Source organism: Aptenodytes patagonicus, chromosome 6 (assembly GCF_965638725.1).
Source record: "Aptenodytes patagonicus chromosome 6, bAptPat1.pri.cur, whole genome shotgun sequence".
NCBI lineage: Eukaryota > Metazoa > Chordata > Aves > Sphenisciformes > Spheniscidae > Aptenodytes > Aptenodytes patagonicus.
Genome location: NC_134954.1, coordinates 44,352,874 through 44,377,248, shown reverse-complemented (window position 1 = coordinate 44,377,248; position 24,375 = coordinate 44,352,874). Strand labels below are relative to the sequence as shown.

The 24,375-nt window shown below is 40.9% G+C and overlaps 1 protein-coding gene across 5 annotated transcripts in view; it reads left to right on the top strand.

Moving 5' to 3' along the window:
* The window catches only part of SATB2 (SATB homeobox 2), a 140,761-nt gene that overhangs the window by 44,519 nt on the left and 71,867 nt on the right, over window positions 1–24,375 (top strand). For all 5 annotated transcript variants that reach the window (XM_076342311.1, XM_076342314.1, XM_076342312.1 and 2 more), the window contains 2 exons: window positions 19,490–19,616; window positions 21,789–21,912. In XM_076342311.1, coding sequence (XP_076198426.1) covers window positions 19,490–19,616; window positions 21,789–21,912 — 251 coding nt within the window. The remainder of the gene's footprint in view (window positions 1–19,489; window positions 19,617–21,788; window positions 21,913–24,375) is intronic.

The window sequence follows — 24,375 nt, the reverse complement described above, 5'->3', positions numbered from 1 at the left end:
AGGACGAGCGCTTTCCCCGCTGCGACTAGACTGGAGGGAGTACAACTCTGAGGGGTCTGAGCAACCAATGACTCGACTCTAAACCACACATAAAATGAGTTTAGCAATCTTGGACTGTTGAACAATGATTCATTTTATAATACGACCACAAAATGTAGCTGAGTTGGTAATGATTGCTTCAAACAGCTCGAGAAACTGAATGAGCAAGGAGGAGTCGGGATTACCCTTAGCCCTACTAAGTGTCCTTGTTGGGCTGGAGGTCAAGGCTTCCCGGTATATCTTTTGCCCGGGGCTGCACCGGCAGGCAGGGGAGAGCTCTGCCTGCAATAGAGACAGACAGAGGTCTCATTCTTTAGTGGTAAACGTGCTTTAACAGCCACCACTGTATACTAACACTTAAATAAAATGAAAGGAAATGTTAAGTCTGCTGTATGTTACTTGTTCAGGATGTTAACAGCTGTATGGCAAATACATCTATAGTATAGGAGGGCGAGAAAGATACAAGCAAACTTTCACAGCCATCCTTTCATATCTGTAATTACATCCAGACTTAGCAGCAGTGTCATTTCATTTTGCAGAGGAGCGTGGCAGCCCTTGAAGTGAGATTTCTTGGTGTTCAATCCCACACGGTAGAAAAGGTCCATTGTGCTCTGACCCGCTTTAAAACAAACCGTACGAAACTGTGCATGCATGCTGAAAGAGCCCCCCCTTTATATAGAGAACTGCCGTTTGTTGCAGGGGTTGCTATGGCAAACCGGGGCAGAAAATCCTATTTTGATGTTAAAGCGAAATACTTACAAATTGTAAGGAGACAGATTTTGAGAATATAAATTAATTAAATGGCAGTAATTGCATTATTGCACTATCTTGCCAGGGAAATAGCTATTCCTGTGAGAGTCTATTACTGTGTTAGGTCTTGGAGCAGAGTGTAATTTTTTGAAAGTGCTTTAGGTTTTCCAAATCTGTCTTTCTGCTTTTATTTAATTCTAACTAGTGGTAAACTGCAGCTTAGCCCTGCAAAGGTGGTCGTCGTCCTGCATGCTTGAGTTGCTAAAGCTGTAAGAAGACTGAATAAGCATTTACAGTTTGGGCTTAAATTGACAGAAGTAAATAACTTTAACCTCACCAATCTGGCCCAAGTAGCTGCTTGATAGCTTGCCCTGGTGGGATCAGTGCCTTTGATTGGGACAGGAAACATTAGGCTTCTTCCAGATAGGAGTCCTACAGCTGTCTAATGTGCCTTTTGCTCCTTGAGTGCTGGAGGTGCAAAGTGTCAGGCAGGTAGGAGACTTCTATGGTACATTTCTTCATTTGCAAGAAAAAGAAAAAACCCAAGGCTGTTTTATGTTGCTTGCCTTATTTTTTTCCCTGTGTCCTGACTGCTTAACGCCTCTGACCTTACTGTAGTTGAGTCCTTCTTCAAATTTCCAATGAAAGGATGAAGAGTCCACTTCAGAAACAGAACTGATAAACTGGATGCTGCCTAGCATATTTTTAGTCCAATTAGAAAAGCTGCTTGGAAATATTTTTTGCTTTTAATGCTGAAAATAGGCAGTTCTGTATCTTTACATCTATAATAGTTATTCATTAGAGTATTTCCTTACATTTTTAAGTGGGACTATGTTATGGCCCTTTGATAAAGTTTGAGGAAAAATGAAGACTAAAATGCCCACTTCCCACATCTGAAAGAGAAATTCAGATTTACAAGGAGAAAGAGATCAAACCACTATATATGAAGAGAAATGAAAAATGGTTTTTGTAAATGCGTTACCTTGGACCATGAAGAGCCTTACTCAGTTGACCCGATGAATGAAGTCCTTTCTTCAGGTGTTCTCCAAGCATCTTTGGTCTTTGCTCAGTTGATCTCAGTTGATCAGTCAGCCTCTGGTTGGCTGAATGTGGGCACAGGTCAGTGACTCTGTATTGATTATGCCAGTATTGCCGGTCTTATGAATTGACCATCTGCTGTTTGCTTTTGTGTGCACGTTAAGAACCAGACAGAAAGAACATGGCAGTAGCCTAGGATTAATACCTACATCAACGTTCAGGATCTCTTGAGTCTTCTCAGTTTTGCCACTGCCTATTTGTCTTCAAGAAGTCATCTTTGAGTGTGCTACTAGTATAGCTTGCTGCAGTTGGTTGTGCTGGTGAACAAAGGTAAATATGTGCTTCTGTCGAATTTCCAGAGGTAATTTAGAGTGCATTGAGAGTGTCATTTTGTACGTTCCCTTTGGGTTCCTGAGTAGGCAGTAGAGTGTCCAATGCATCCAAGGAATGGAATGGAATGTAACAAAGCAGAATGTGTTGTGGATTGAATTTGATCTGTTTGGGAGAGGGACCAGCAGCTTCCCAAATGAGAATTAAAAAAAAAGAGAAATGTAAAAATGTTTATAACTAGCTCAAGTCAGCATGCTCATCTGGAACTGGCCAAGTCTAATTCAAGATGCTTTTCATGCCACCGTGTTTGCCAGCTACCTCTTAGACTAAGGCATTTGTAGTGATTCAAGAGTTCAACTCTGTGTTAGAAAAAGAAAGGCACTTCGTGTGGAATATCATTAAAAGCTGAGCCAAGTTTTTTCTCATTTAATATTACTTACTTGAATCCACTGTCTTTCCTAGTGTTTTGTGCAGCATTATTCTTTCTTGTTATGTTTATCGTTATTCAGCTGAGAGGTTTTTCACTGCGTTACCTGAGTTAACATGATCTCATGTTCAAGGCTAAAATTAAGGAGTTTTGAAAACCAGGGTATTCTGATTGTCACTAGTGCAGAGATTCAGTATAGATGACAGAGTGCTTTGAAATGGAGCTTTGTATCCACTTACCAGCTTTTCTTATCTTAATAAAAGTGACAAAGTATCAAATAATTTTAAAAATATAAAAAAAGGTTAATTGAAAACTGCTTTTACATACATGTTGCAGTCATTCCTTATGGGTAAACATATGCATAAAACATTGTAACTACACCCACAACATTCATTCTTATTAGATGAATACACTTTTTTATACTAACTCTGCCTGGTAAATGAATAATTTCTATCTTAAATTCTACATTTTTCCTTTGTGGTTACAACCAAAATTATACAGATTCCCTGTGTGGAATTATATCCCGAACTACTTTCCCCCAAGGTATTTTTAAACTTTTTGCCTAAATGATGTGCATTATTTTAATTACAGCACATAACAATTATCTGGAAGCTATTGGTTATTATCTCAGTCCGAGGTGCCACTTAAGTCCTTTTCTTCTCACAATTAACAGAATAATAATTGTTTCAAAGGCAGGCAGGGATATGAACCCCAATCAAATCCTAGCAGGCATGTCATTATCATAGCAGGGGAAAGCAAAGGAGCAGGTCCCTCCCTGAGTGAAAGCATTGGGAAGAAATGGGTGGTTGTATTTGTTTTGGCAGGCTGAAGCTGTCGTGAGCCCGGAGTCCCAGCCAAAACCAAGTGAGCTTTGAGTTGACTTGAGCCATTTCTCAAATGTTTTTGTGAACTCTTGCTTTTTTTTTTTTTATTCCCCATATTGTTTTAATTATACTTCTCAGTGCTGGGAACATCACACCAGCTCTTCCATGTTTCGGGATTATTTGTGAAAGGATTTCTCATCAGCTAATAGCTGTTATTTCAAAAAATCTTCATCGGTTGGGTTAAAATCTGAGCTCAGATGTGTGATCACATAAGGGAAAATTCCGTGGAGACTTGGAGTGGAATGAAGCCCCCTCCTTAATACTTTTGTCTAACATATGTCACTGTATTAAAAATAATTACTTTGGTTCCTCAGAGGGGAAGAGGAAGGGTTTTTTTAAAACTTGGAATTCTATATTGAGTAGGCAAATAAACTCCTGAGATTGCTTTCATTTGAAAAGGATATTTTAAATGGTACCTTTTACTTGAATGTTGGCCAGTTTAATTTAGATTATTGCTTCTGACAATTAACCTCGTGTTGGGCTGCACTTGTCTCATTAGCAATGTGGCGAGTGATGAACTTGGATTCATGAGGGCTCAGCCCTCACCTGGGAAACTCACCCACCAGGGCTACGCTGCTGCTCTGACAATTAACAAATCCACGTAAAAGCTGTCCGGGGAGGCCTGGGGCTGGGGGATTAAACAAATATATTAGTAGTCTTATCAAATTCATTGAATAGTTTTGCTGGGAGAGAAAGTTAAACAGCAGAGGAGGCATGGGCATGGGATTTAAAAATATCTTTTTTAGGTGATCTGGTTTTGAGATTTTCCTGTTTCAACTTTTTCTAGTTTGAGACAGAATTTCTCCTTCAAAATTTAGCTGCTTTAAAAACAAGTTTTTAAATAAAAAGGGAATAGAGTGATAGGGAGTAAGGATAGGGCTAAATAATTAAGAATAAAATTCTTAAATTCTGTTTTAATGTAATGCTTCATCTGCCAGGAAATGATCAGTTGATTTGTTTTTCATTTAAGCAAAACCAGTTATGCAAGTTGTGGTTTCATGAACTGATTTCCCCCCCGATTTTTATCCACTGAAGCAAAATATCTGTTACTTCCACAGTCTACTGATCTGTGTTACACAGGGAATATTCAGGAAAAAATGTCATCTTTTGATGGTGATTTGATGAACGAAAGGATTGAAGATAATTTTCTGCAATAGAAATAATTACTTTACCAACTTTGTATAGTTGAAGGCTTCTCATCTAAATATCATCAGAGAATGACTAGTAATGTTCAAACCCCAACATGACATACAAAGAATTTTCTGGCATTACTAGGAGAAAGACCTGAAAAAAAATTTTGTTTCAAATTTTTTTTTCTTCTTGCATTTTTAATTTCTTAGTTATACCAACATGCTGCGTATCTGTGTCTAAATTTACATATGTACATATAGATCAACTGTATAGTGTCCAGAATTAATACAGATAGACATATCTTTATATGCAGGAAGGGGGAAAAGTGTTAGTCCCTTAAAGTAAGTGTTTTATTTTTTCCTTTTAATTTAAATTCACTTGCATTTTATTTTATCAGCTCCCTACAAATACTTTACTACTTTTGCTGTGAAAATCAGTAAGGGGAGCATGATTTAAACTGACTGATCTGTTCTCTCCCATTTTGTGGCTAAGCGTATAATATTTGCAGCCACTTAAAAGGTATTCTACATGTTATTTAGAAAGAGTTATTCCATTGAATATTTAATAATGTATACATGAAAACTGATCCAGAAGAGACTGTAGGAAAAAAGATTTGCTCTGGCAGTAAAGTGGGTTATTTTAGTGGAAAAATGAAATCTTTTTTTCTCCTTGACTGCTGGGAGAGATGGGTCTGTGCAGCCGGCCAGTTAAATGTGTAGCCCATATGTGCACCATGAGGAAAGCTAATGCTGAGGTGCGAATGTGACTGGCAGAGATCGCCGTGCCTGCCTGCCGTGTTCCTTTCTCTACTACAAGGGTAGCTTCGCCCTGCCCTGGGAGCTTGCACCTTTGTGTTTTCGCTGTACAGGCTGAGTGAGCATGCCTGGTGGTGGGTACCCTTGGGCACGGCTCTTGCGGAGCAGGCATCCCTCGCTCATCCCAGTAGACTAGACCCATGGCAGTCTCTAGTGATCTCCTCTTCCTCTTGTTTATGAATTTGGGTAACGCGCATGGTAAGAAGATGGGAAGAAAAGTCATGACTCAAGCTAAATAGAGTGTAGGTCGTTGCCTTGGGGGTAGGAGGAGGGGATATTAGAGGTTTGTGGTCTGGAGATTTATTCCTGTAGAGCTGGGAGGAGGCTGGCCGTCATTCAGAGATGGGAGCAGCGTGACGTGGGTGAGAGGAGGAAGGTGACAGTGATGTGGCCCCGGGTGGGTGGGTGAGTGAGCAAGCACTGACCAACAGAGCCACTTGCCATGAGGGATTCTCAGCCAGGGTTGAAAGCATCTTATGGACTGTGACGAGCCTGAGCTCTATTTTAGCAGGAAAGAAAACCTATTCATTTATTTGTAAAAATTAAAACTATTTTCTTTGTACAGAAGGAGACCTAAAGGGCTGGCAACAAGGTTCAGACCATTTTCTGTCTGGGGCAGTTGTTGGTGGAGGGTTCTGCTGTCTCACTGAGGCCGAGGGAGAGTGTGCATCATTCTTGCCCATCAGCCTGTCAAGCCTACCTGTCTCTCGTGAGATACGGCACTGCAAATTCCCTTTCCCCTACTGGCAGAAAACACCTCAGCCATGATAATAGCATAATTTTGCAGTTCTACCACGATCGCTCTGAAGTTTTAGTTGTGACATTTCATTACATTTGCTAATTTTTTCCTTCAATATAAAAATTACTCAAAAGATGCTTCAGATATGGCATTCCTCTTATTTAAACAGGGCACATGCAGGCACACGACAGCTAATGGAATATGAAGCCTTTCGTACACTACGTACCTGGGTAAAAGCTGGCTTAAGTCCTTAATGTCTTGAAATTGGTACCTCCATTTCATTGCTGTTTGTAAAGAGCTTACGTTAGCACAGCCTAAAGACAGAGTATTTCCATTTCAAACTGTTATCTTAGTTTCTATGAATTAACAGTGTTCTTTAGACATTTCCAGATGAGGGGCCTCCAGGTTTTTGGTTCCATTCTTGGGGCATGCAATGAAAAGCATTTCACCTCAGAGTAGGTAAAGGAGGTAACAGAGAGGCCAATATTTTGGGCTACCAGCAGTAAAATTACTCCTGATTGTGAAGATTGGGTAGAACATAATTTTCAGCGGAACTTGATTGAACAACTTCTCAAATTTCATGAGAGCAACATTTTTAGTCTAGAACAGTGTATCTCAAGGAAGGCATTTCTCAGAAAATATTTTAGATTCATCCATAATTTATCCATTTTATTTAATATTTAAGATTATTCTCCTAGATTACAATTTTAATGGTGTGACTTTGACCTTTTACATCTACACCACAGTGGTGCCTGGTCACACTGACTGGGACCCTTATTGCATGAGCTCTTCAAATGAGTTATTCTGCGATAAACTGTAAACCAGGGCCATCACCTCGGGAACATGAGAGCTGTTTTAATGCTGATAGACTCCCCTGATTGGATTTTCATCCACCATAAACTCAAATGTGAAATGGAGAAAGGAGGGTATTTCTGAGGCAGTGGATTTTTCCAGGTGGATATGCATTACGATGATGTTTGGTCCTCACCTAGAATGCTGCTGATCAAAAAGGCAGGCAGAAAAGCTGAACCGCCTCTACTCAGAGAGCTACAGACCTGAAGAAGTGCTGAAGCATCCCATGTGGTGGGTGTGCTGCATCACCTCTTTACTCCATATACTCTTTGTTTTTTTCCTCCCTTTTTTTTAACCGATTAGAAAAAGAAGACATTTCAAATGGTTTTGAAGTCTGAATTATTTTAGTATTTTAGGCATCTCAGACTTTTGGGATAATTATTTAGTAATAAAGTTTCTACTTACTCAGAAAATCTTTATTTCTTTGCAGTTTATACCTGTCTTAAGACCTGCAGTATGAAACAACCAATAATACTCCATGTCTCCAAATGAACAACCAACTTTGGGGGAGTAAAATAGACTTTCATTAAGATGCAGATACCCACAGTGCAACCCACGTCCCACCACCTGAGTGAGTGCCAAGAGCAGGGAATAGTTATTGGCTGTGGGAAATGACTGTGTCGGCAGAAACCAGATTGAGGCTTTTCCTCCAGGGTGACCTTTGAAATCAATCAGATTGTGAAAGCGATAAACCTCCCAAAGCCACCTCTTTGTGTTGTGCTTGTTGTGCTGGTAGTGCTCCCTCAGTGCTCAGGTTTACTCTGGTTCCCTGTGCGAGTAAGGAGAAGAGAATACATTTGGATTACTGGGGGGTCGTTCTGGAGTGCATGTGCATGCAGTGTCTTCATCTTCCTACATAAGACTTCGGGAAATACTGTTGTTTATGTCTTATTATCTCCTTTACTATGATGTTATTAGTTGAAATCCCCAGTCAATTACTGTGTATTTGTGGTACAGAGGAGAATGCTGGCAGCAGTATATGTTGCACCTTATGGTGAAATGCATCTTTGGTAGATTCCAGAGATTTTCCAGTATTGGTACCATGTTCGGAATAAGGCATCATCCCATTGTATCTTTATTTAACAATATTCCCCAGAACTGCGATCGAGCCTCTGGATTCCCTTTCTGCTTACATTCATGTAGAAGCCATGCATATGTGGGCCCGAGACACCTGGGGCTTTGGGAGACGATTAGAAATGACGGTCTTTCCTCCCTTTTTTCTTGAAATATCAACGTGGGGGATTTTTTAGCTCTTTGTATTTGAATGTGAGACATAGTTCAGGAAAGAGAAAGAAGTGGTGAGAGCACTGACCTCTGGAGGAACGGAGTTCTGGTACAGAAACTGGTTTAGTACAGGAGTGTTGGTATCAAACAACAGTTTCTTTCACCAGAAGAGCCATCATTGGGGCTGTTGCGGTAACCCATCTCTTAAGGTGTCTGCAGGGCCACAAAGAAAAAGGGGCCTGAGAGTGCTGGTGTGTTGCCTTCCAGCTTCGTGGGTTGTGAAGCACTGTGAGCTACTTACTGTAGCATGGATCTCAGGAGGTAGTAGAGCTCTCCAGCATCTCATGAGGGTGTTTGCAGTGCCACCAGTGCTTGAGACTTACTTTAGTCTTGCAGTGTCTGACAGTGTCCATTAAACTCCTGTACTGGTTTTGGCTGGGATAGAGTTAATTTTCTTCATAGCAGCTCCACAGCTTCTCTATCCTGTGATTACACGAGAATCTTAGCTGCTACATAAAGAAGCAGTAAACTTCTGGAAATGCTTCAAAACATGATCTGCGTGTGCTGCAAACCTCCAGATCCAAAAGTTGAATAACTCTTTCCAGTCTTTGCCATGTGCACAGAAAATTATCATTCAGATTAAAAAAAATAGTTCTTTCTGTCTTTCTATCTTTCAGTCTTTCATTTGCAAACTGACTAACGTGAAGATGAAAATGCTAACGGGATCCAAAAAGGATCTGGTGGCTTTGTAAGGAAATACGTTCAGTTCTAGGAAGATGTGGGCTAAGAAAACAAATCTGGGTTCATCTCAGCATAATGTGGGCTCATCAACGGTACAAGGGAAAACTGTTTTTTCTGAGTCTGGTAACAGTTCCTGCTTGCTCTGAGTCATCTCCTCTAGTGGTGAACTACAGTCTTTTTTTTTCTCCTTTGTTTTCTCTTGATAGGAAATGTAGCATAGTTCAGTAACCAGCAAAGCTTTATTTAGACTTGTCAGAAATGCAGAATGGTTTTGCTCCTCCTTGGAAGAAAAGAGGGAGATGAGGAACCTGAGAATCAGGTTATCAACTGAAATGAGTGGCAGTGAAGGAAAAATTTATATTGAATTTAACTGAGTCTATCTGAATTTACAATGCTGCCCAATTTAGGGACTAGGATTATTAGAATGTATTTTGAAAAGAAATACTGCGACCTTAAAGATACTATTCTCTGTCTCTCTCTAGTAGATCAATTTGTAAGGGCAGGGTAAGGTTTGATCCTTTGCCTTTTACCTGTTTGTGAGCTATGAGGGAGACCTGAGCCTAAAGATAAACAAACCCACAGTCTTTGGTCTGTTGCATATTCTTAAATATATGTGTGCATGCACATTTACATATGGATAATTTTGCTTCCTTATAATTTTTTAATATAAAAATGCTAGAAAACAAGTCTTACCTCCTTTGTTAACTGCTTCATGGTGGATCTAGTTCTTAACTGAATGTCGTTAAAGATACCAGGATCAAGCCTATGGACATTGTTTGGTCTTGTATGGATCTGGATATGCTCTTACAATAATGCAGCTACAGAGAGCAAAGTACTTCTGAGTGAAATTGCAGAGGTAACAGCAACCATATCTTCACATATTGCATTAATCTTGAATTAGTGGAAGCAGTTGTTGTTTGGGGTTTTCAGCAAAGTCCTCAATCCCTCTCTTTCCTCAGCAATACATGCTTTTCTATCCTGCTAGTTAGATGCTGTTCTACTAGTTCTTCAGTTGTTCATGTTGTTTTTTTTCATGGAAGTCAAGAACTGAATGTCTGGTGGGAGGAAAGAAAAGACAGAAGGCAAGCCAAAAGTAGTAATTTAGTGAAAAAACGTTCTGCTAGTCTTTATACAGTGTAAGGAAAACCCCAAAAGACACAAATCTTAAACTACATAGGCCAAAATATGAATCTGCATTCATTTTAGGGCTTGGTTTGTGCAGCACAGCATGCTGTGTGTCCTTATTTTTCTTCGGACTTGAGACCCATGAATTTTCAAATCTACTTACAGTTGACTCAACACAAAGATAGTTGGCTACTGTTGTCTGCAGTCTGAGCCAGACTTTCCGTGCTCTCTGTAGCTGTGTTACTGTGAGTAGGCAGGATATTCAGATTCATACAAGGCCAAACAATGTCCGTAGGCTTAATTCTAAGCCTATTAGCCTCTACAATGTCCTATTAGCAATGCTGTTTTATAACCTTTAAAATGTGTTTTATGTATTCAGTTGCAATGCCATGTTACTGTGCTTTTTTCCTGCTCGGTGGGCTGTCTTTCCATGTGAAGCTTATAGGCGAGCATTGAAGCTGGGTGAACTGAAGGAGTTTGGGGCACTGGCATCTTTTTAAAAACAGATACAGGTTTTTCCCCAAAGAAGGAAACCATCTTTTGCCTCTCCCTCTCTTCTCCGTTCGAAAACATCACAATATAAAAATCCAAGAAAGGCTTCTGGAGGGTGGGGACCAAAGGCTGTCCGCTCAGATGCCTTGTTCTTGCTGGAGGTGTCGTGAGGCAGGTTGTGTCGGTGGTGTTGGGCTGGCAGGAAGCTGACAAAGGAGGTTGGAAAGCAAATGTTTGTGTAAAGTTCTGGTCCTTTTACTCATGTGCAGCCCCTTGTAGGTCATGAGGTGGCAATACAGTCACCGAGTCCAGAATTTGGGGCAAGATGATCCAGGCATCATTTGTGGCTGTTAAAGAAATGTGCAGCAGAGAAAAGCACCACCTGTTGAGTACACTTGCATTCATGTTTCTTAGCAACTGAGGCAAATACACTAAAGCCCCAATTTTCAGCCTGTAAGGCTGAGGTGGAACCACGTTACAGGTCCCCACTAGCAGTATCTGCCTATGTTGGCTCTCTGGGAGGCACCAAATTATAGACAGGAGCCGTGGTCCCAGTGCCAGGCTGGGGGATGGCAGAGAAGCAGGCAGTGTTTTGCCAGGGAGCCTGGGACTCAAAGGCAGCTGCTGTCCAAAGCAAAAGGAACAGCAGTGGTTTTAAGATGGCAAAGCAAACCTCCAGGCATGGGAACAGCTAAGGAAGCTCTTTGATCAGGGAATAGGCTGAGTTGTGACACTACTGGTCTGGATTTCAAAGGTGTTCAGCAGCCAGTGCTCCCTGGGAGGAGGCACAGCCTTTGCTCCTGTGCAGCTGAGCAAGCTCAAGCGTTCCCAGGATTGAGCTGGGAAGGATCTTACCGTAAGAGTAGAGGTTGCTGAAAAGACAGTAATTTCATGCAAAAATGGGGAGAGTACCATGCTTTGGGCTTTATGTGGGGGTCATGTTAGTGAAGGAGCAGGTGCTGCAACCCTGTGGGCAGTGGGGCTACTGAATAATACTGCTGAGAAAAGTAGACCCGGTGTGATGGTGCCTCTGAGGAGAGAACACCCTGGTGGAGGGTAAAGCTGAGCTCCAGGCTGACACGGTCGTGACGGGCAACTGCTAAGAGCTGCTTAGTATCCTGGATGCAGTAGCCTTTCTGTCGTGAGTTTTCATGACTGAAAAGACTTCGTTTTCATGCCATGGAAGTGACGCTTAGAGGAGTGGTTCGCTCTCTCAGACAAAAGAGAGAAAAAGAGGACTTCTCTCTCTTTATTAATGTGTTACTTCTTGCTGTCCAAGGTAAGTGCAGACTTCCCAAAAATGCCGAGAGAGAGATGTTATGCAGGGCTAAATGTGGTTTTCCTCAATGGAGGTAATAGTTTTAAAAGTAATACAGAAAAATGTAAAAACCACTTTTTTTGTAATATTTTGTACCTCCTGTGCTTCCTCACCCTTCTATTTATTTGTGGTATCCATGTACTATCATATAACAGTTGTAAAAATAATCCCCTGAAGTAAATAACATCAACCTTTTTTTTCTCTTCTGTTTCCTTACCAATTATTGGCTGTTTTTTCAAACAGAATAGGGGGTTGGAAAATTAAATAAAGACTTCCAAAATAACAAGCTTCAGAAAATTTTATTAAATTTGTGGGTTCATTCTGTTCTCTCTCTCTCCCCCTCTTTTTTTTTTTCTTAAGAAGATCTTTATTAATTTAGTCTAGTAACTTAGTGCCTATATTAAATTAATCTAATAAAAGTCAGGGTCCTCACATAACGTTTCCCAAATGTGAAGCAGCATCTATTACATGAGCCACAATCTTTTTACAGTAAAATGTAAACCCGATACATAGAATTACAAGGCATCAAACTGTTTGGTGTATGTTATTTAAGTCAAATACTTGAGTACAGTCATGCTGGAGGAAAGGAATGGGCAACACTAGCATTCAAAAAATTAAAAACTCAAACCAAGCTTCATATATCAAAGTGATTTTCATCTGTGAAAGTACTCTGAAGTTCAATTAAACCTTGTAATGCTAACAGTCTTTCTATTGACAGTTACATCCATGTTTCTATAAACATTTTAATATATAATCGTATAAATATATAATGGTCTAAATACATAGTCTCTATTAAAGTCTGCATATTGATACAGATCTGAAAGGCTAGATACGAGTGTTTAAACTGACCAGCGCATAGATGCGTTGTTGTACCACAAAATTTCATTCTGTAAACCACTGTTGGTACACATAGTTTATGACAGCATTTTAAAACAGCAGTAGCAAAGACAGCAGTACAAGGGGCTTTGCGCTGCCAGAGCTTGGGGTAGCTCGGCCGTGCCTTCCCCTTGGGTGAAGGTCACCCTTTTGTGAAGAGCCCTGAAGTTGCACAAGTCTCACGAGCTGGGGTGGAGTGTTCATCATTCAAGGAGTGTGGGTGTTCCTGTTGATTTGTGGATGTGTCCATCACAGTGTAATCACATAGTTTATTCCTGTTCTCTCACTGAATTATTTATTATGCACTGAAATGAGGAAGGAGGGGGATTCTTTTGTATTGGCATAAACATAGGATTATGTTCATTGTGTGCTTTCAATCACTAAATCACAGATATGTCAATTGGCGTAATACAGTCTACCTCATAGGGATGTTATGAAGCTTAATTAATTAATGTTTTTAAAGTGCTTTGGGATCCTCTGATGAAAGGTGCTTTAGAAGTGCAGGGAAGGATTATGCTGATTATTTTTCCCATTTATTACCCCAATATGTCACTGGTTGAAATTCAATAGAATAATAAGGGCACCCTTACAATGATGGGCAAAGACAGTATAATATTTTTTAAATTGCCATAAGAGCTAGAAAAGGCAGCTCAATAATATAATACAAAAATTAATATAATCAGGGGTTTTTTTAGTTGTTCCTGTTGCTTTTTTCTCTTTTCTGCTTGAAAAATCATTCCCTTTGCTGGATTAACAATAATAACTACAAATTACGCCTTTATGTTGTCACAGTTTGATGATATACTACAGCCAGGGCACAGGTTAGAAACACGGGCTGAGTTATTATGTATTGCAGGGTAGTGATTTCCTGCAAACTGATTTATGGATAAATAATTCTATATACTTATTACATGGGACAGGCAATTTTTAATTTCTGTAACAAAGCACAGCTGAACAAAGGAAAATTACATGCTATAGCATAGGGACAAGACGTCTCTGAAGAGGATAAACAGATGCAATCAACGTCACACGAGCCTACCCATCTTGTAGGGGGGCCCTGACAGTAGTGGCTGATAGATAAATGTCTTGATTGTCCTGGAAGCGGGGGTTTTATTGGGTGTTTCATTGAGGTCTTTAATTTGGAGTTGTAAAAGCAATCAAAAGTATTTGGGTGCTAACACTAATCTGCAGTTTCTCCTGGGTTTCTGTTGTGTGTTGATAAGAGCTGCTGTTAAAAAGTAAGATGTTTAAACAAAACTATTTGATCGGACTCACAGCACGGCAGCAAACGACAGTTGTGTTCTTCGCCCAGCCTTGTGTTTGCGGCTGGACACCCTCAGGCTGTGATCCTGTGACGCAGGGAAGCGAACACTAGGGTATCTAGTGCAGCTCTGGGACAGCCACAGCCATGTGAGGCATGGCTCTGGTCCGGTATAACTCCGCAGAATCAAATTTGCTCAAAACATTTGGAAGGGGTGAATAAAGCCCAGGAGATCTTATGCTGGGCTGGGCACTGCTCACATCAACTCCGTGCTGTTTGCCGTGTCTGACTGTACAGGCATGTGTTCTTGCCTGAGCTGTATGTAACTTGTACTGCCACAGCCTGCAACGGTGCTGACCCGGCGTTACCGAACATGGAGCTGTAGCGTAAGAAACAAGCTTTGCACTTCTCCAGTTTCCAGCCTGACTGTGTCCGTCAATCCACAAGGAGAGCAATTGTCTGCTTTAATAACTCACCCTATATGAATCTCAGCAGGTCACATTTGCTTCTGCTGTAGAAAATGAGAGGTTTTGGTGTTGTGCATCAGGGATTCAAATGGTTTGTCTGCTTAGTGTTGACAAGATCTTTTCTTAACAATGTTTGGTAAGGAATCAATGTCCTCTGCTATCCTTCTTTTCCTCTTTAGCCAAAGAACACAAAATTCCTTCTCTTTCCCTCTCTGTACATATTTGGGCAGGTATTACTCATGATTCATTTTGTAGCTGTCTCCAGAAAAATGTTGAGGTGGGAGGTGGTGATACTAATAGGAACTTCCAAAATGTCCTTCATTTGATCCCGTGACTTAATTTTAACCTTAGCGGATTAGCATTTTAAATAAGTTGCATTAATCCTGTGTGACCCACCTACAGGTATCCATTTAAGATGTGCTCATAAATTGTGAAAGGTGAAATCAGGAATCTAGCCGTGGTGGGAGCAGGGGATAGTTTGTGAAGCGAGCCAGTGACCACACGAGGCGTGTTCTGGTCCTGTTTGCTCTGTTTAGCTGCAAAAAGGAATTTGGAAAACGCCCCATTTTAAGAGTTTGATTTTACAGTAGCGATGTATTGAAGTGTCCATGAGATGTCCCAGGAATTCCCCGTGGGACTATCCAGATAAAAAGTTAACTGTGCAGGTGACCGGGAGATGCAGGACCTGGACTTCATTCTGTTTATGACCAAGAAGTGACATAGCTAGGCTATGATTGAGATATATATTTTTTTTTTTTTTTTTCCTAAACCCCAGATGTGGCATTCTTAGAATGAGTGTACTGTATGGCTATCTTTCTGTTTGCAAAGACAAATGAGGCTTCTAGCCCGTATAGGTAAATAATTTTCTGAGACAGTATAAGCTACATGGTAATGAAAAGGGTTTGCCAGCTTAGCTGTATTTTTCTAGGAAAGCAGCTTTTTGCCTTTTGATATTGTTATGCTCCTGATTAACGTAGTTATTCTAGAAGTCTGCTTTAGGCCCAACCTTGCATCCATTCAGTTCACATCTCACTAGGGTGAAGTCCCAGGAATAGTCCCAGTGCTTTGGATGCATCACTCTTTCAGGTGATGCTGTAAAATAAAGGTCATGAAGATCCTGTGACAAGTTCTGCTAGATATAGAGGTCAGCCATGATGTAGCTGGTCAAGGCTTCTGTTCAATGTATTGTTCTGCTCAGACTTGCGTGGTTATCACTTTCTTCTCTAAAGGAGCTGCATTTTAAATGAAACTAAATTGAAAGCACTCCAGCAGGGTGGCACATCATTGGCCTAAGTGGAACGACAGAGGTGAATTGCAGTGGTTGTTATGTGTGAACCTGACACTCGAGCTCACAGAAGTTTGCCGCTAGTGTGTTCTGGCATTCTTGTGGGTAAAGGGAGTTACACAAATTTAAAACTAGGTAAAACTAGGTTACTCTGTCTTTTGATGAAGCTGAAGCTTAAACTTAATAAAAGACCTGTCTGTAGAAGGACATGCGTTCGAGAACCATCTTTTCTAAAATGTGTTTTCAAAAAAAAATCTTTTGTGAAAACTGTTTGGTCTGTTTATTGTCTTTAATTGACTAACTGGCCTGGGCTGCATTCAACCATTTCTAGATGAGTTCTTGACAGCTCTGCTAGTATACAGCCATTTCTTGAGTGTGAGCAAGCTTTGAAATCTGTTGAACTTTCCATTCAGAAAACTCAGAAAAGAGTCCCAAAGGATCATTGATACAGAAAAGAGAACCAGACTCATTAACAGGAGAGTTTTGTGAACTCATGAAAGATGTGCTTTTGAATTTCCTGAGCAGTCTGATCTGCTGTGCATTATCCACACATAATTTTGAGAAGGTCTGGAGCAGACAGAGGAGTGATATTCCTGGAGCAGTAGTATATTCATTAATAACTCGGTGACCTTTGCTCATTCCTGTCCCCGCTCCCAAGTCTCAGTTGTGGTAGGATAAAAGCTCGGTCAGGCCAGCTGAAGTGATTTCTTTAAAGGCCTGAGCTGTATCAGTTGGAGTCAATGGGAGGAACAATAAAAAATGTGTATGTGGAAGTGACTCCATGCTACCAGGCTGTTCTCATCTTGGCGTTGCTGTTACACGTAGAAATACCCGGTCCTGGATGAGAAGGGACCTTTTTAGGGGGAAAATTTTGGTCCACTCAGATTTTACTGAGGAGTCATTCAGAGATGTCTTCTAGCGTGCAGAGAATACGTTTGCTCAACAAGCTGGCATCATCTTCCCAAATGCAGCCCAAGAGTTGCCTTAAGTACAGTGTCGGTGCCATGAAATAAACCACCTGTGAAGTCTGCTGAGGAGCTGGATGGAAACCATGGCTTCTGGCTATCGTTTGGACCAGCGTAATGTGCTCTGGAAAAAAAAAAATTTGCACGTCATATCACACCAGCTGAAAAAATAGTGCACATCAGCAGTGCTGTAACACAGAGTAAAGGACTCGCAGCAGGTGTTAACGTGCAGAGGCACCGAGCATTATGGTAACACCTGTGTTTGTCTAAATCCAGCCAAAACTATTTCCTCTCCAGTTGTAGAGGAGGATTAAAAAAAAAAATCTACCTAACTTCCAGTAGTAGCAGACATTTCCTGTAAAGCAATTTGCATAGTATTTCCCATGGTGCACTGTGGCTGCGCTGTGGTTTTCTCTTTTAAACTTTTTTAGTTTGGGGACACCTTTGGTAACTGGTAAGTGACCCCCGACCGCTTCTTTGTCTCTCGCCAGCGTTGCCAGGCCTGAGCAGTTGCAGATGGTGTGCTCTCTGAGTGCTTTCCTTAATTGAATGAAAAATAAAGCTTCTTGTAAAATATTACCAATTTAGATGTGACTTATGGGGCACATATGATGCTTATTTTTTCAATTACGTGAAAACTTGGCGTGGTTAAACATAGGAAGCCAAGTGTTCTGTGAAGCTGGTATAGATTTCTGGATTTTTAGGTGATTTTGCTTTAAATTATTATATAGCAGAAGGGGGTGAAGGAAGTCAGCAGCTAAACTGTGTTTTCCCAGCATGTATTTCACTCAGTGGACCCTTGATGCTCATTTCATGACTAATATATGCTGTACTATATGCATTTCTTGTTGTCACCAGAGATAACATTAAGTAAACTATCCCCTTAAGAAAAACAGCTTTTCTTGGCAAGTGGAATATGACTCAAGGAGCCAGCACTGGAGACATACGGTGCTGTGAATGAGTGCTGTGTGTTACTCTACTGGATCTGAGTCCAGGCACTATTTATACTGCAGCATATTCAGCACCAGATTGTTAAATCTTAATACTGAAACAGTGCATCATTTAAATGTTTTTGTTCTGTTTATGTCCCATTTTCAAGCATTGGATATCAAGCAACACTTACTAACTTTCTGTTTCATTTGGACAAGATCTTCCCTTGCCAAAAGCTTTCTAATCTGCTCTTGAAATATTAGCCTGTCTGTACCAGCATGTTACAGTGAAATTTTGTGCCACTGAGGATGAACTAGGTCGCTTCGAGCTTCTTTCAGTATGTGGTGATAGAATACCTTGCAAAGCAATACGTCAGCGGTAGATGCAAACATTTAAGTGCTACAGAAAAGGAGTTGTACTAAAATTATTTCCTCCTCCACCAAAAAAATATTCCGTAGCAGTTATTTCATGGGCTCATAAGCACTGTGTTCTATCATTGTCTCTGTGCAAGAAGCTTTGTTTCACTGTTTCAGAGGTGGTATTTATTTTAAGATCATGTTTGGGAAATCAGGATCAAAGACCTTTGCCATTTATTTCAGTTGGATTAGTTCCAGAGCTGGTGAAGAACTGGGAGTACAAAGTGAGGAGGAGAGAGTTGAAGTTTCTTGACATCACAGCATCCTTCCAGATATCCAAAGAGAGTTCTTAGAGCTCCTGTTAAGGAAGTAGTTTTCTCATCTATTAGTGTATTTCTGGCAGTAAAGTTTACAGATGGTCTTTTTGAAGATCAAAAAGTATATTAGCAGACCTCAAAAGGCATCAGTTTAAATGGGAGAAAAGGTGATTGGTGTCTTGTAGGGCTGTGCTGAGAGGAGTTATGTGAGCAGAACAGTGGGGCAATGGGAACACGGTGGAGGAGGGAATAAAAGCAGTAGTTGCAATAGTGCAGAAAAAGGCTGAACTGCTTTGCTCTTATGTAGGATGGCACTGTGGCTTGCTTTGTTTGGCGTCTTCCTGGAAGTCATTCCTGGGTATTAGTCATTGTTTTTGGTGTGGGTGGGCCCTCTGCAATTTCTGTCTAAACAGAAATAATACCTCTGCACCAAATGGTTTGCCATTCAAGTTTACAGTCTTTGTGGCAATCTCATCCAGAAGAGGTGATGATCCCTATTAAAGAATGAACAGAAGTAGAAATAGGACTTACAGCATTCCTCCCCGCCCCCCAAATGCTATTTTGGATCTGCGGTCAGCAGCTTGCAGTTGGTTTTTTTCACAAAGAAAAGCAACCGTCTGCATAGTGCAACTTGTAGCTGGGGGTGAACTCTTCCTACTTCGTGGATTTACAGTGCCATCCATCCACATTGGGAATCGTACCATGCTTAGATTGTAACTGTGTGCTGAAAGCCCACACATAGGAATTTTCCTGTTCAAGTCAAAACCAATGCATTTATTTACTGAAGGGTTTTGTAGACTGCAAAATATAGAATATTTAAAGCTTGTTCTAACTTAGAGAACTAGGCTTTAGTGGGATGATGAAAGATGTGAAGGGAGGAAGCCTCCTGTGCTTCCGTGAAGTAATTTAAGAGCCAGAAACATGTCAGCAGCTCTCTGCTAAGAATTTAAAATCTATTCCTACTCTTCCCCATTGTTTGCTTCAGGAGTCAGTACAACAGATCTTTTTGAGCAAGACTGCAATAAATCTCAAGGCAGATCTTGAATCTCGTGAACAAACAAGCTTATCAAAGGGTTTAGTAAATGGCCGATAAAATATAAAGTATGAATTTTTTGTTTTCTTTTCAGGAATAATCAAGCTTGGGAGGTGGAATCCCCTCCCTCTCAGTTATGTGACTGATGCACCAGATGCGACAGTAGCCGACATGCTACAAGATGTCTATCATGTTGTGACATTGAAAATCCAATTACAAAGGTGGGTGTTTCTGAACATCTGTCCTTCTCTATTCTCTGAGCTGCTCTGTCGATCACAGCATTACTACAGAGATTAGCACATCCTGTCTTCATTAATTTCTGGTCTTTTGATGAAATGAAAAGAAAAATGAAGAGAAGAGTGGGTCACCTGGCAGCTTTTTGGTGCATGTTCCAGCTGATTTTGTATGTTTTCTGAAGTAGCAATATGGCAGCAGAGAGGGGAGGGGCAGAAACGCAGTCAAGTAAAGATACGGGGCCTTTAAAGGCAGACCTTTCCACAATCCCTAATTTAATGGATTTCTGAGGCCTTATTGTATCAAAAAAAATAAACTCCTTGCCTTTTTCCAGGGGCTGCATTGTGAGAATCCAGGTCTTCTACTGCCAGTTGCTGAGATGGGGAGGAGGGGAGCTTGTTGACTTTCCTTTTTTCTCCAGTGGTCTTCCCAGTGAAAAGGCGAGAAAATGAGGAAGGGATGTGTTACTGCAGCTCCATTTGGCATTTGGAAAATATTTTCCTCCCCTGAATGCTAGTTCTGATTAGAAAAGCAAAAGCTCCTGACACTTTTACACTTACTTGCCCTCCCTTCCCCCCCTCCCACTTTTTCTCCCCCTTTCTCTCTATCAGCCTTCAAAAGAGTCCTCAAATAGTTACTGATGTCTGCATAAGGTGGTGTGGCAGGTCCCTGGCAGTGCATGGCACACTCTAGACCTGCTGGTAAGCCTACATTACACAGACTGCTGTAGCTCTATGGCCAGGACATGTCAGAGGAAAGAGGCAAAAATAACAGACAGCCTGGAATAATTTGCCCACAATTCTTTGAAGCTCAGCTTGAACAGAAGAGGGGTCCATTGGGATGTGTGTCTGTGTCCTTTGGTGGCAGGTACATACCCTCCAACTGTTCAGTTCGGTTTGGAATTTGGCAGTAGTTGGTGCCTCACTGACATTAACGTCCCAAACAGCAACATTTCTTTCCTGTTATATCTCTGATGGGGCTTGGGGCTTCCAGTTCCCACTAACAGGCGTTTCCTTGGTTTTATATACTGTTGTCATTTCTCAGCTAGACTGCATCTCTGCAGCATAGTTGTAAAAGAGCATCTAGAGCCTGTAGCCGCTATAAAACTGGAGTGCAGTAACTCATCTCCTCAAAAGTGTGAGCTACCAGGAGTCCATCTAGCCTATTGTCACATCTGTATTACTGCAGGGTATCAACCCAAGATGAAGGTCTCATTCTTTATCTTCAAAGTGCTTGAATGCCTGGATGCCATGTAAATAACAGATAGCGTGTGACTTTGAGATAAAGATGGTCATTGACTGCTTGAACTCCTCAAGCACAACTGAACTTTCAACTCCGAGCATAAAGCTGGGCTGTACAGGCAGAAGGCAGAACCACCTCGGAGGCCGATTGGAGAGCGTGCACTAAGTTTCTCAGGCATGAATGGCAATGACAAGCTTCTCCCAACTTTCTGATGTGCTTCTCGGGTCTGTCCCCATGTATGTAGACACAGACCATAAGCTTGTTAAATTAAAAGAGGCACAAGTCACATGAAGACAAAAGCTTCACTACATACGCAGTTCTTGTAGAATGAAAGTGAGGAGGAACTACATGTGACAGATGTTGGGCATATGGCTTAATGTGTTTCTGAAAGGCTCTCGGATACTTCAGCGATGAGGGCAGTATAAGAACTGGTATAAAATAAAATTAATTTTTCAGACTCACTGCTCAAAGCCTTGCCGCCACACAATGTGGGCCCTTACTGTTTAGTGATTTTCTTAGTGACAGTGTGGCATATATAGTTATTTTTCTATGCCAGCAGGAGTATCTTTCTTTGTCTGGAGAGGATGGCTTTATCCAGCCATTTCTGGGGCTTGCTTTATGCAGTTTCTTTGCTCTCCACCAGGCCCCAGAGGGAATGGTTATGCACACGTATAATATCATAGTAGGATTAGCTGCTATTCCTGCCATGTACTGTCATTCTTTTAGTTAAACTACACATCTTCTGGGAGTCGGGCTTGGTGGGGAGGGGAAAGAGGGGAGAAACACCTTGACGGGCTGGCTAAGCAGGAAACTCCAAGGTTGTGCTCGCTGCTTAAAGGTCTATAGCACTTGTACGCAAAGAGTAAGCATCTATGAAGGTGGTGATTCTATCTACTTTTTGCTTTCTGTTTTAACAGTTGTTCAAAGTTGGAAGACTTGCCAGCAGAGCAGTGGAACCATGCCACAGTTCGCAATGCCTTAAAGGAACTGCTCAAAGAGATGAATCAGAGCACATTAGCCAAAGAATGCCCACTCTCACAGGTCAGTGTTTTTAACAGGCTTAGGGAAAGCCAGATTTACAAGATCTAAAGCTCATATTTGTTCAGTAAAGGGCTTAGACTAAACAATTCCATAAATATCACATCAATTTCTTGTTTTCTTTAGAAAGAAGAAATTTGAATTAATATGAAAAAAAGTATCTTTATACTTTGTTTTCTTAGTGGGTTGCCAGGTGGAAATTATGAATGAATTGGTTGATTTTTATCCTGCTGTTCAGTGAGATGTAAATTCTTCATTCTGAACCTTTTGCAATAGGACTGATGATCCTCAAATGCAAGATTTGAGTTGCTTCTTCCCACTAGCAAAGGCCTGCCTCCCGCACTAACCTGTAGGTAGCTCTCATCAGCCTCCAACTATGATAAAAAGTATGCTGTTTTAACAGTTGTGCCCCAATTTCTAGGAAACAGCAACAAAAAATGTATATGTGATTATGTTAAAAAAAGAACAAAAACTCAGTCTCATTCTCCATGACTGCTTTATAAACGGCAGTGATGTCATGTCTAAGACACTAAGACACAGGTTCCTACAGATATCATGAGTTCTATTTGTACTGCAGATTGTCATAACAAGAGATTCATAAAATTTTCATGACCGAGTCCTCCTTGCCTTTCAGAAAAAACAGAAAAACACTTCAGCACCCAGACCAAGTAACTTTGCTAGGAGTGAAAAATATGTTGCCTTCTAAAAACTTTGTTAGAATCATAGGTTAATCTGTCTGTTGTATCTTAAAAAAGTCAAAACGTCAGTAATCCCTGCTTGCTAAAAATCCGTTGCTTTGCTAGCCTGTATCTAACATTTTTTTTCCTGTGGTTGCCTGTCTTGCATTGTACTGTACACTCATCCTGCAATTCATGATCTAAAGCCTCAGTGAACCAAGAGAATTCTTTCTGTGTATAACCAGCACAAATTTGCCTCACTGTGTTATGATTGCAACTCCAGGGAAAGCACAGAGGTGAGATACAGAGCAGAATTTAGGTCTTTGCAATTGGTAGGAATCACGTTCCTCATCTTCCTTAGCCATGTTGGGTCTGCAGAACTAACAGGAATGGAAAGGCTGTGTGAGGAAAAGCCATGTAACTTGCCTTATTTACCAAAGGAGTAGCAGTGACTCTAGATATGCACGGAGCGTAAGTGTGTTGAATACGAAAGTATTTTTCTTTTCACACAGTTTAAGTGTAATTTCTTTAAATAGAATTATCTGTGGAATCTGGTCAGCTAATGATGATTGCAGCATATGGTTGTCTCTGCCCAGTGTTCTTCAATATCCAGTATAACTAAACTATGCATCATTTCATATGCAGAATTCACTTGTTGTCTGGGTCTTTTCCCTCCCACTTCAGTTTCAAAGCCTACCAGGTAGAAATGCTGCAGTTGGTTTAATCCTTCTATAGCCTCAGTCTGAAATATATTTACAAAATTACTGAAGGACTGCAGCAGCAAAAATCCTTGCCCCAGTATTTATTTAGTGGACAAAACTAAAAGGAGATCCTTCTGTAGAAAATTGAGCTTGCTTACTTTTAAGGGCAGGTGTAAGTGACCTCGAGTAATGACTAACCCTTGAACTGGGACTGCAAGAATGCAGCTTGTATTGTTATTGTTATTATTGCCATAAAAAGTTTCAGTCTCTTTTGTTTTGGCTCACAAAATGCAAGAGATACAATGGAAGGTTGTAGAGGAGCTGTCTATTACATTCATCTGAATATGCCTCTAATACAATTCCTTCTCCCAAATCAGTTTTAAAAAAATATCGTGCCAAATGTGAAATGTCATTACAACCCCCTTGTGGTTAATATATTATTGACAGCAGCAAATTGCAGAGTGGTCTCTTAGGAGTCAAACTGCAGAGTAAATGCTGCTGTTTATTAATGTGTTCACAGTGCCTCAAGTACAGAAGTGGAGAGGGGCAGCGCAGGGAGCTCCGCTCCCACCAGCGACGGTGCTCTGTCTCTGGTTCTCAGTGCCCGAGCTTTCCATGCAGCCCAGATGGGGATTCTGATTGCCGCTAATGGGAAATGTAATCATTCACTTTGATTTAAAATTGTTCTGTTTTTTTCTGCTAGGTGTATTATGTGGCTGCAGCTTAGCTACTCTTAGCATACGGCTCCTTTTCAAACAAATAAATCCCAGTTAACCAAGCAGGGGGGAAGGAGGGTAGGTGGGGGGAGTGTGTGTGGCAGAAAGAAATCCAATTATTTCAGCATTTCCATCTTTGCATAGAGACCTCTGTCTTTCCTGTATATTGTATAACTCATTTTAGCCCTGACCATGAGTTTTGTCTCTTTGCTGGAGCAAGAGTTCTTGGGATGTGAGCACATCCCATATTTTTCTCCTTGAACTTACTGCACTGGATTTTCTTTGTGCGGATATTTCTTAGCTCCTGGTCTAAGTAGTTTTCATTCCACGTGACTGTCATGGCCACACACATACCGAACATACCTGCTACTT